General features: G+C 38.2%; 2 protein-coding genes across 4 annotated transcripts in view; one reads left to right on the forward strand and one right to left on the reverse strand.

Moving 5' to 3' along the window:
- The first annotated feature begins 753 nt into the window (after positions 1-753).
- LOC133528775 (luciferin 4-monooxygenase-like) overlaps positions 754-12,688 on the forward strand; it is a 33,314-nt gene continuing 21,379 nt past the window's right edge. For all 3 annotated transcript variants that reach the window (XM_061866238.1, XM_061866237.1, XM_061866239.1), the window contains exon 1: positions 754-980. The gene's annotated coding sequence lies outside the window, so the exon portion shown is untranslated. The remainder of the gene's footprint in view (positions 981-12,688) is intronic.
- LOC133529220 (uncharacterized) lies at positions 10,429-12,181 on the reverse strand. Its single transcript, XM_061866898.1, has one exon. It carries the CDS (start codon positions 11,473-11,475, stop codon positions 10,441-10,443), a length of 1,035 nt encoding a protein of 344 aa, XP_061722882.1. The 5' UTR covers positions 11,476-12,181; the 3' UTR covers positions 10,429-10,440.

Below are 12,688 nucleotides of genomic sequence, written 5' to 3' on the forward strand. Positions count from 1 at the left end.
TCAAACTTGAGGAATGCTTCAAGCTATGTTTTTCTATAGAGTATTTATCGAAACTTTATTTTCATTCTGTTGTCGAGGTCCCATTCTTAAAGCTACCTTTTATAATTGAGATTTTTATAAGTCTAAAGCAACAACACTAGAAAAAAGTCCGTCGTCATTGAGGTTAAGGCTCAGTAGGCTCAGCAAAAATACGGTTGCCAAAAAATATGAACAGCAATCTTGAAGCCTTTCTCTAGTAACTTAATCGATTCGAAACCTGATGGTTTCTTGACTTTTGCTTGATAGAAAAAAAAACACGATCTAAAACGCACATAGAGACTTGTTAAATTTTGGCATAATTTTTTTCTGTTGAAACTTACATAACAATTTAAAATCATGATATCCGCGATCCCGGGTACGTACGCTCTATGAGAGTTAGCGAAGAACCTGAACCCACGAGGCCTTACACGCGTAGATTTTGCTGCTTTACACTTTTAAACCGGTGGGGAGTGGTCTTGCGCTATCATTGTAGGCGGCAGTGTTGGCCGAAACGTTAATGCAATCAAAAATTATTGGCCATTAACCATTATAAATTAAACCGTAAACTTTAACCATTCGTTACGGTTACGGTTCAGTTTATAATGGTTAGTGGTTAATTGCAATTAACGTTCAGCCAACACTGGTAGGCGGGCCGCGTTTGCTTACTGTTGCACATCACCTCACTGTGCATTGCACGGCCTATTTATACGCAACGTTAGTACATTGCAACATTCCTGGCCGTGAACTCGCTCGGAGATGATCAACGAGAACTAAGTGCCATTTATTTTGTAGTGTTCATTTATGTTCAGTGGACAATTTTAAAGTCAAGATTTCGTTATAATTTGACCTTTATATCCGTGAAAGTTCGAATAGTTTTGTGCGTAATTTTTAATCAATTCTTTGGTTAAGTGTTATTTTATCAATTAAGCAGAGAGCAGGAAAGGTCTTTTTTTGAGCGAAAAGTAAGTAATATTTTTTTAAGAATTTGTGAGTCACATAGTAGGCTTTAAACGTTAAATATTAATATTTTAAATAATAATTGGGACTTAAATAACTCTATATTAATAATCCCCGAAATAAATATTCCTAAGAGTAATTCCAATAGGGTAAAATCCTGTCTATAAACTTATTATAAATTTATCACAAATACTTCATTGAAAATCACACCCAATAACATATTAGCGTCAACAGGTTGGGATCTACAATTCCACAGACTCACAATGCACGTTAAACATAGAATACATAAAGATTTCGAAACTTTGCACCAAAATAGTATACATATCCGATAGGGACTTACAAAAACTCAGGAGTGGAGCCATCATTGAATATCGATATTTTGACATTTGACGTTTCTTCAAACAAAAAAATATCGTATCTTTAGGAAATTTTTGACGTATCTTAAATTTCGAATCGGGTCCATTCGCACTGAATTTTTCATTTTTTTTTTATTTATTTGTCAAAAAAAAGTTGGTACAATATACATTTACATAATATTGCACTCACAGTTTTTGTGTACCCGATCTTAACTTATGAACTATTTATGATTATGACTTATTCTAAGTACTATATGTATGTATGTAGGTGTGTATTGTTTTTCTTATCTGTTATATGTATAAATAAATAAAACGGCGCCTACCCATTTTAGACGGGGTACGAACGAATCGCTTTAAGCTCCCCTCCCCTACACATACTTAGCTTAACTCTACTTAATACCTATTCTATGCCTAATACTTAAGTAAATATAAAAAATCTGTACCCCTAGTGTAAATAAATTCGATTTCGAAACGTGACATACGCGTTTGCGTTTAGTCTCATTTTGTATGTGATTTAGAAAGAGCGCGCCAAGCGGGACGTTTTGGAAACTCAAAATCCTATACAAAATGAGACTTAACGCAAACGCGTTCGTCACGTTATGATGTCAATTAAATTTACACTAGGGGTACAGGATTTTATCCCGAAAGTTATATTGTATATTAACGGTTACGTTTAGACTGTTATCTAAGTTAGATGAGATATAAATATGAACAGGAACTTTAATAATTTTACAGTACATATGCTACTTTACCGCACTAGTGTGAAAATTAGCATATTACATTACTGTGTCGAACATGTAAAGGACCATATGTACTGTAAAACGTTGTACGATACATGTGCGAATAGGTAACTCGCAACTCGTGTCGATTTAAAAGTTAAAACACTCCCTTGGGCCCAGGGACCGGACCCGCTTACCCTAACCCGTTCAAAAACCCGGGTTATTGTGAAGCTGTGTTCCAAAAACCGCTTCATTTCGGTAAGCTTTTGATTGGCTTACCGGTTAAGAAACTAATCCTTTTATTTGAATTAATTCAGGTTAGCGCTTACCGATATTAAAAACCCGGGAAAGGGTTACCGCTTCAAGCGCTGATTAAATACGAACAAGCTGTTTTAACTTTTACGTGAACTGCATATGGTCTATTAACGTAGCACCCGACGCGAAACACGGCGGTTCCATTCCCTACGTGCACGTGCGAGTGCGCGGCGCGGCGCGGCGGCAGTCGGTATTTGTCAAAGGCTTTGTAATTTGCCGACCTAATATTGCTAATTCAAACAAAAGTGTACGTTAAGTCAAGTAGCGCACAACGTAGATTTCAAAACACATGCTAAAGTTTAAGGCAAATTACCTAATATGGTAAGGCGTTGCATTGATTTTGGTATATTTTTGTTAAGTACCTATTGCTCCTATTATAGTCACTTTCTTTATCAATTCAATTTTCAATTTCATTTATTGAGAGACCAACTGAGATCAATTATTGTTAGTAAAAAATGTATATCTTAAAATATATGATTAGTACTATACACAATAAATTAATGATGATTAAGAATAAATAAATTAATTGAAATTGAAAAGAAGTGAAACTAAATCAAACAGAATACAATAAAAACAAAATTCGATCAAATAAAAATAAATACAAATAAAATTAATTTTAAAATGTTTCATTCAATATAGCTATTAATTAATACAGATGTCAAATTTATCGTTAGCTGTCTGTGCACATCTCCTGTGTCAGTGGAACTCATCAATGGCTTCTAATAATTTTATCGAGTTCGGGCTCATTTTAAAGGTCTTGACGAGTTCTTTACGATACACATGGTGGAGAGGGTCTGATGGTGGAATCGGAAGGTGTCGATGGAACTCATCGATAACTACTAATAATGCTATCGAGTTAGGGCTCATTTTAAAGGTCTTGACGAGTTTTTTACGATACACATGGGGGAGAGGGTCTGATGGTGGAATCGGAAGGTGTAGATGGAACTCATCGATAACTACTAGTAATGCTATCGAGTTTGGGCTCATTTTAAATATCTTGACGAGTTCTTTACGATACACATGGTGGCGAGGGTCTGATGGTGGAATCGGAAGGTGTTAGTGGAACTCATCGATAACTACTAGTAATGCTATCGAGTTTGGGCTCATTTTAAAGGTCTTGACGAGTTCTTTACGATACACATGGTGGCGAGGGTCTGATGGTGGAATCGGAAGGTGTTGATGGAACTCATCGATAACTACTAGTAATGCTATCGAGTTTGGGCTCATTTTAAATATCTTGACGAGTTCTTTACGATACACATGGTGGCGAGGGTCTGATGGTGGAATCGGAAGGTGTTGATGGAATTCATCGATAACTACAAGTAATGCTATCGAGTTTGGGCTCATTTTAAAGGTCTTCACGAGTTCTTTACGATACACATGGTGGCGAGGGTCTGATGGTGGAATCGGAAGGTGTTGATGGAACTCATCGATAACTACTAGTAATGCTATTGAGTTTGGGCTCATTTAAAATGTCTTGAAGAGTTCTTTACGATACACATGGTGACGAAGGTCTGATAGTGAAATCGGAAGTTGTCAATGGAACTCATCGATGACTTCCCATAATGCTATCGAGTTTAAGCTCATGTCATGACGAGTTCTTTACGATACAGATGGTTGAGGTTCATCATTTTTGAAAACCACATTCCCTAAAACCTATAAAACGACATCCATGACAACTTTTATGACAAGTTGCATGGCCGCCATCTTGGATTCCAAAATAGTCATAACTTTCGAAATCCGCACTCCGTAAAACCTATACAACGACATCCATGACTATTTTTCTGAGATATTTCATGGTCGGCATCATGAATTCCAAAATGATCATCTTTTTCGAAATCCGCACTCTCTAAAACCTATAAAACGACATCCATGATGACTTTTATTAAATAGTACGTGGCCGTCATCTCGGAATTCCAAAATAGTCATCATTTTTAAAACCCGCACTCCCTAAAACCTATAAAACGATATCCATGACGACTATTATGACAAAAAACAAGGCCGCCATCTTGGATTCCAAAATAGTCATGATTTTCGAAACCCGCACTCCCTAAAACCTAAAAAATGACTTCCATGATGACTTTTATGACAAAATGTGTGGCCGCCACCTTTGATTTCAAAATGGTCATCATTTTCGAAATCCGCACTCCCTAAAACCTATTAAACGATATCTATGACGACTTTTATGACAAATTGCATGGCCTCCACCTTGGATTCGAAAATAGTCATCCATGACGATTTTTATGACATTGTACATGGTCACCATCTTGGACTCCAAAATGGTAATCTTTTTCGAAATCTACACTTCCTAAAACGTATAAAACGACATCCATGACAACTTTTATGACAAATTGCATGGCCGCCATCTTGGAATCCAAAATAGTCATGATTTTCGAAATCCGCATTCCCTAAAACCTATAAAACGACATGAATAAAGACTTTTATGACAAATTGCATGGCCGCCATCTTGGCCTTCGAAATGGTCATCATTTTCGAAATCCGCACTCCCTAAAACGTATAAAACGACATCCATGACGACTTTTATGACACATGACAAATTGCATGGCCGCCATCTTGGACTCCAAAATGGTCATGATTTTCGAAATCCGCACTCCCTAAAACCTATAAAACGACATCCATGACGATTTTTATGACATTGTACATGGTCACCATCTTGGACTCCAAATTGGTAATCTTTTTCGAAATCTACACTTCCTAAAACGTATAAAACGACATCCATGACAACTTTTATGACAAATTGCATGGCCGCCATCTTGGATTCCAAAATAGTCATGATTTTCGAAATCCGCATTCCCTAGAACGTATGAAACGACATCCATGACGACTTTTATGACAAATTGCATGGCCACCATCTTGGATTCCAAAATAGTCATGATTTTCGAAATCCGCACTCCCTAAAACGTATAAAACGACATCCATGACGACTTTTATGACAAATTGCATGGCCTCCACCTTGGATTCGAAAATAGTCATCCATGACGATTTTTATGACATTGTACATGGTCACCATCTTGGACTCCAAAATGGTAATCTTTTTCGAAATCTACACTTCCTAAAACGTATAAAACGACATCCATGACGACTTTTATGACAAATTGCATGGCCACCATCTTGGATTCCAAAATAGTCATGATTTTCGAAATCCGCACTCCCTAAAACGTATAAAACGACATCCATGACGACTTTTATGACAAATTGCATGGCCGCCATTTGGATTCCAAAATAGTCATGATTTTCGAAATCCGCACCCCCTAAAACGTATAATACGACATCCATAACGACTTTTATGACAAATTGCATGGCCGCCATCTTGGATTCCAAAATAGTCATGATTTTCGAAATCCGCACTCCCTAAAACCTATAAAACGACATCCATGACGATTTTTATGACGTAGTACATGGTCACCATCTTGGACTCCATCCATGACGACTTTTATGACAAATTGCATGGCCGCCATCTTGGATTCCAAAATAGTAATGATTTTCAAAATCTGCACTCCCTAAAACTTATATAACGACATCCATGACGATTTTTATGACATTGTACATGGTCACCATCTTGGACTCCAAAATGGTCTTCTTTTTCGGAATCTGCACTCCCTCAAACGTATGAAACGACATCCATGACGACTTTTATGACAAATTGCATGGCCACCATCTTGGATTCCAAAATAGTCATGATTTTCGAAATCCGCACCCCCTAAAACCTATAAAACGACATCCATGAAGACTTTTATGACAAATTGCATGGCCGCCATCTTGGACTCCAAAATGGTCATCATTTTCGAAATCCGCACTCCCTAAAACCTATAAAACGACATCCATGACGATTTTTATGACATAGTACATGGTCACCATCTTGGACTCCATCCATGACGACTTTTATGACAAATTGCATGGCCGCCATCTTGGATTCCAAAATAGTCATGATTTTCGAAATCTGCACTCCCTAAAACCTATATAACGACATCCATGACGATTTTTATGACAGTACATGGTCACCATCTTGGACTCCAAAATGGTCATCTTTTTCTAAATCTGCACTCCCATAAACCTAAAAACCGATTTACATGGCGACTTTTATGACTTACTGCATGGCCGCCATCTTGGATTCCAAAATCGTCATCATTTTCGAAATCGGAACTCCCTAAAACCTAAAAATGATGATTTTTATGACAAAGTGTGTGGCCGCCATCTTACTAAAACCGGATACAAATAAGCATCTATATAGTAAGTCAACATTAACGAAAAGTACTTTTACGTCGGTAGTTACAATATAACTATCGAATCAATTACGTAATGCCGATCTCTGCCGCGGTGCCGCAGCGGTGGGGGAAAGGCGCGGGAGAGGGGTAAGGCTTACCCTAAACCGAAAGGTTACCGGTTAGTACACGCAAAACACAAACCGAATCAGCTCCTGTAAGCGGTAACCACTTGTTACGATTAGGTTAATCTGAATAATACGGGTTAATCATTATTGAAGATCAAACGAACTTACCAAGTGAAGTTCGATCGAAATTATGTGAACAGCTTCATTCGACGCGATTTAAAGTTAACATAGTGTAGTAGCACCCCCAAGCATCAGCCTTGCACGGTTTTTAGAGTCTTGTACTGGCAACATTTAAAAAAGAAAAAGTTACCCCTTCCACTACCCCCACCTGGCGACGGTAGGAACCGCCATTTTTACTTCATTTGTTTATAGCATAATTTGAACGCCTTTATTTCACATCTATATAATGAGGGTAGGGCGTTAACATTGTGTACTCAATATTTATAATTAGAGGGCGGGTTGTTATAAATCGCGTCGAATGAAGCTGTTCACATAATTTCGATCGAACTTCACTTGGTAAGTTCGTTTGATCTTCAATTATGTTTCACAGCTTCATTCTTTGCGATTTAAAGTTAACATAGTGTAGGATGTTCAGAGCATGCCAATGTGAAATAAAGCGTCAAGGATCCAAGGATTTACTTAGGCAAGTAATAACCATTAATGATATCAAATCATTTATTTATTCACATTAGTAAACATCATGATTATTATTACATGTAATCAAACATCTTTCCAAAAATCTTTAGATTTATTTGAATTGTTTATCTTAAACATATTCAATGTATACAATTTATCACTAGTATAACGTACTTTTTTACAACAATCATATATGTATCTATATGTATCAGAAAGTCTTATAGTAGTTATAATAACAACATTTTGTTTAATTTACAGGTCTTCGGCAGAAGAGAGAATTGAACGAGCGAATTGATTAAAATCTGTGATTATCTCTTTATGATAATATTTGGCGAATACACATGAGCCATCAGTCCATCCCGCTGTCTTACGGATTAAGTCAAGATTTACACCCATCTTGTTGGCAGTGGATGTGGCCGAGTGGCGAGTGCTGTGTGCAGTGAATATGGAAGTGTCTATTCCACTATCGCGCAGTGTTGTTTTTATCCAAGAACTTAGCGTTTGAGATGTGACTTTATTGTGCGGTTTTTTGTAACTTATAAATAAATAATGGTTATTTGAATGGCGGATTGTTTTTGTTTTATTTATGTAAGTTTTAAGACATCTCGCTGGACAAATTTCAGGACGTTCGTTGAAAAACGGTAGCCTAAGAATTGGCTGAAACGACGCAGGTCGTGATGTTTTAATTAAAGCTGGAATTTTGATAACAATTTCTGAATCGGTTTGCATGTTTACGTTACTCAACTCTATTAATGAAAAGGTTTGCACTCGATGTGCCGAGCATAACGCCAACAAGGTGAGTGTTTTCTTTGAAAGCGTTTCCAAACTAAGATGATCATTAGGCCATTTCTGGCCCAGGTGGTTAAGAACTGTACTTGGGTTCCATGTTATATTATATTTGGGTAATGTCGGTCTTAATTTGAAAACGCCCTTCATAAACCGTTTGATTCGATTATCATTTAAAGTGCAACTTAATAATAACGAAATAGCTGATTTATAATTATTAATCGTTCCATACTTAGCGCCAGTATCGAAAATACGGGTTAGAAAATCAATAATAATTGGTATTGATATTTCCATATAATCATGGCCAAGGGTTTTACAATAATCAATATAGGCTTTGATGCATGGGCCATATTGTTTGTATGTATTATCAGATAGTGAAGATAACATTATTTCAACCGATCTGGGGGATAATGATCTATTTAGTAACGAGTCCCTGATAATTTTGCGGCAATCAACGACAGGGTCCTGTGCAAGTTGTGAGTCGACCTGCAAGGAGACATTAGCAAATTAGCACTTGGTCGAAAGTAAATGGGTTTTTCAACTAATAATTTCGAATACAGAGGGAACCATGGCTGTGTGGGCCAGTTTGGAACGACAAGTATACCCTCGGCTTTATCATTAATGATTTTTTGTATGACCTTTAAAATTAATGAGAATGGTGGAAAGGCGTAAAAATTAATATTTTTCCAGGAAAATGTAAAAGCGTCGATCGTCCACGCATCTGGGTCGTTCCTCCAGGTAACGTATAGAGGACACTTAGTATTACAACGGCTTGCAAATAAATCGACCTCAGGCATACCAAAAGTTTGTTTTATTTTTACGAATGCATTATTACTTAGTTCCCATTCGGTGTCAGAAAATTTAGTACGCGATAATTTGTCAGCTTCATAGTTTTCCTTAGTATTGATATATGACGCGAATATTATAATTTTACGCCTTTCACACCACTGCCAGATTTCCCTTGTAATACGATTTAAGTGAGGAAATTGGACGCTGCCCATTCTGTTTATGCAAGCGATGGCGGTAACATTATCGATTCTTAAAAGAATTTCGCAATTATGAACTTGGTTTGCAAACGTCTTTAAAGCCAAAAAAGCTGCATTTAACTCTAATTCATTAATATGTAACAAACGTTCACTCTCTTTCCAGTAACCATAAGCTTTTTGATTATTACAGTATGCTCCCCAGCCAGATCTTGATGCATCAGAAAATATTTCTAAGTGGAATTGGTTAAATCTGAACGGACAAAAGCCGTTGTCAATATTTTGAATCCACCAACACAAGTCATCTTTTATTTCAGGTGATATTGTGATTGTAGCTTCATAGCTAGAATGTTTAAGTAAACAAAGATATTTATGACGTTCTAAAAGCTTAGTGTATAACCAAGAATATTGTATAGCAGGGCAGACAGATATTAAAAGACCAATTAATCTAGCAAATTCGCGTAATTTACATTTATAGATTCGGATAAATGTCGTAAGCTTATCTTTTATTTTGTCTCTTTTTGAGTCAGGTAACGTTAACGTCATTCTTTGTGAGTCAAACACAAATCCTAAAAATTTACATTTTGTACTTGGCGTAAAGCAACTTTTTTCCCTATTAATAATAAATCCTAAATCTTCTAATAAAGATTTGGATGCAGTGACATTTGCAAGACATTCATCACGAGTTCTACCCACACATAATATATCATCCAGATATATACACGACAGATAGTTGTGTAGTCTTAAGTACTCGACTATAGGTTTTAGCATTTTTGTGAAAACGTACGGCGAGGTACATAAACCAAACGCGAGAGAATTGAACTCAAATAAAGTATCGTTGAACATAAACCGTAGGTATTTTCTATGTGGTTTATATATAGGAATCAAAAGATAGGCATCTTTAATATCAATAGAAGCCATATAACAATCCTGAGTTATCAATTTAGACGCAGTTCTATAGTCTTCCATTTTAAAATGGCGAGTTTCGATAAACTTATTGAGGCATTTTAAATTTAGAATGAACCTTTTCTCGCCATTTGGTTTAGGTACAAGAAAAATACTAGAAATGAATTCGTCGGGATCATGCTCACACATTGAAATGGCATTAATTTCTAAAAGCTTATTGATAGCTTTTTCATACTCAGATCGTTCCGATCTTGTCTTGGAATAAACAGCAGGACAATCTCTTCTGGTTGGCACAGAAGTAAAAGGAATTTTATACCCTTGGGTCCATTGAAGGATCGTAGGATCCGAAGTGATTTGTGCCCATTTATGGGTATAGTTTCGTAATCGTCCTGCATATCGTACCTCGTGTTCAGCTATCTCCTGTAGCTCCGGTAGCTGCGGCGGCGCGGCGAGCTCGGGCGGCGCGGGGCGCGGGCGTCGCTCGGGCGGCTGGAGCGCGGCGACGGTCGGTAGTGCCCTGCATCTGGCTTGCTCTGCCTCCTTTGATGCAGGGGTTTGAAGTTTAAATTGTTTTTGTGCGACTTTTTGTTAAGTACAAAATTATTTTTATTAAAACGAGTATTTAACGGTTTTGGCGTATGTTTTAATGTTTCACCAGACTTTTGAACAGATTGGGCGACTTTTAATTTGTCAGTTATATTATCTCCGAAGAGGAAACCGTCTCTAACTGTATTAGTAAGCGTTTCTTTAAGATCGGTGTTAATTGACGAAGCCACAAAGTAGCGACGTGTCTTTGTTTCTAAATAGTGGCTATCGCACAAGATACGACAAGCATCACTGACTGGTTTCAAAATATTTTGAGCAGATGCATCTGGCTTAAGCAATAAATCCATGGCCTGCGCGAGTGCTGACAAAGCAATTCCTAATTGTTTCTGTTTTTCCATTATGGCATGATCTCTTTTTATTAAATTATCTGTTAATGCCGCTTTAGCCTCGGCGTTAAGTGTAGGTGCAACTAAGAGGTCACAATTGCTGGGCACGAGGTACTCTTGAAAAAGCTTTTCTTTAACCTCCTTCTGTAAACCTTTTAGTAAGATTTCATGCCACCTACTGGCCACATCCTTATGTATGCTGTCACCTAACGCCAGTTCTGGTTTTGGAGCATCGCCTAGCATTAGCAAGATGTCGTCACCGAGTTCTTGATCCTTAGGGGACGACGAAAGTACCTGTGGTTGAGTTTCTGGTAGATCTGGAGCAGACGACGGGCCTGGGCGCGGAGAGGCTGGTCGCGGCGGCTCTTGTTGCGTCGGGGGCTGGGACAATGGTTGTTGTGGCGGGTCTCGTACTGGTGTTGGCGTCGGCGCTGCGGCGCGAGGCGGCGGCGGCGAGGCCACGTGACCACGCGGCGACAAGCTTCGTTCTTGACGTGCTTCAGAATCGACTATCATGTCGTCTGAAAAGAACCATCTGTTCTGTATTTTGTTATGCAACTCCCAGCCAAGGAAGGAATAGCGTGACAGTAAGAGCCCGTAATTAGCAAATACGCATCACAATCCTTAAAACTGGTCATTTAACCTCAAACAGTTACAAAACGTAACATAAATGTGACAGTAAGAGCCCGTAATTAGCAAATACGCATCACAGTCTTTAGGACGGGTCTAAAATTTGACCTCAAGCTCATCAAGCTGTTACAAAAGTAATGTATGTGTGACAGTCAGTGCCCATAATTAGCAAAAACGCATCACATTTTTAATTGACTCTCAGCAGTGTATGAAAACAAGCTAGAAAAATAAAAATTACTTACCGTCTGTTTCACTAGAATCTGAAGAATAAATAATTCTTGATCGGCCACGTGTCCGTCGTAGCAATTTTGATTCTAGTTTCTTAATTTTTCTCCTAATCTCCTCCTCTTCGTTCTTCCGTTTCCCCATGTTTAAAGTGGAAGGTACACGTGCGAAGGCTTGAGCACGGGAATGAATAATGAAGTAAAAATGGCGGTTCCTACCGTCGCCAGGTGGGGGTAGTGGAAGGGGTAACTTTTTCTTTTTTAAATGTTGCCAGTACAAGACTCTAAAAACCGTGCAAGGCTGATGCTTGGGGGTGCTACTACACTATGTTAACTTTAAATCGCAAAGAATGAAGCTGTGAAACATAATTGTTGGGTAACCGGTTGAACGGGTTACCCAAACGATTAGCTTATCATATGAAGGGGTTACCCATTCGAACGGGTAAGCCAAATGAACGGGTTTTCCGGTCCCTGCTTGGGCCATGTTTTAATTTACCGCCACTCTTTGTATCGTAATGTACTATTGTAGTTAGTTAGTTAGTTAGTTAACATAAATATAAGACATACATACATACATACATACATACATACACATACACACATACATACTATAAATGGACCCGGGTATGTCCTTAAACTAAGACCAAAAGAGAGGTATGGGCATTGTGAATGTCATCTCGCCTTGTGTGGTAGGGCACAGCACAGCGGATGTCATTCCAGATCTAGAGCAGAGCCCAACTGGGGAAGTACCTCGACCTTACAGAAAACCGCAGCCAAATAACACTAGACCCTACTCATAGTGTTGTGTTCCTGCCGGTGAGTAATGTTGCCAGAGCTCAACGAGGGGGGGCGGGTTTAGGGTCGGCAACATGCAT

The sequence above is a fragment of the Cydia pomonella genome, chromosome 20, assembly GCF_033807575.1.
Source record: "Cydia pomonella isolate Wapato2018A chromosome 20, ilCydPomo1, whole genome shotgun sequence".
Lineage (NCBI taxonomy): Eukaryota > Metazoa > Arthropoda > Insecta > Lepidoptera > Tortricidae > Cydia > Cydia pomonella.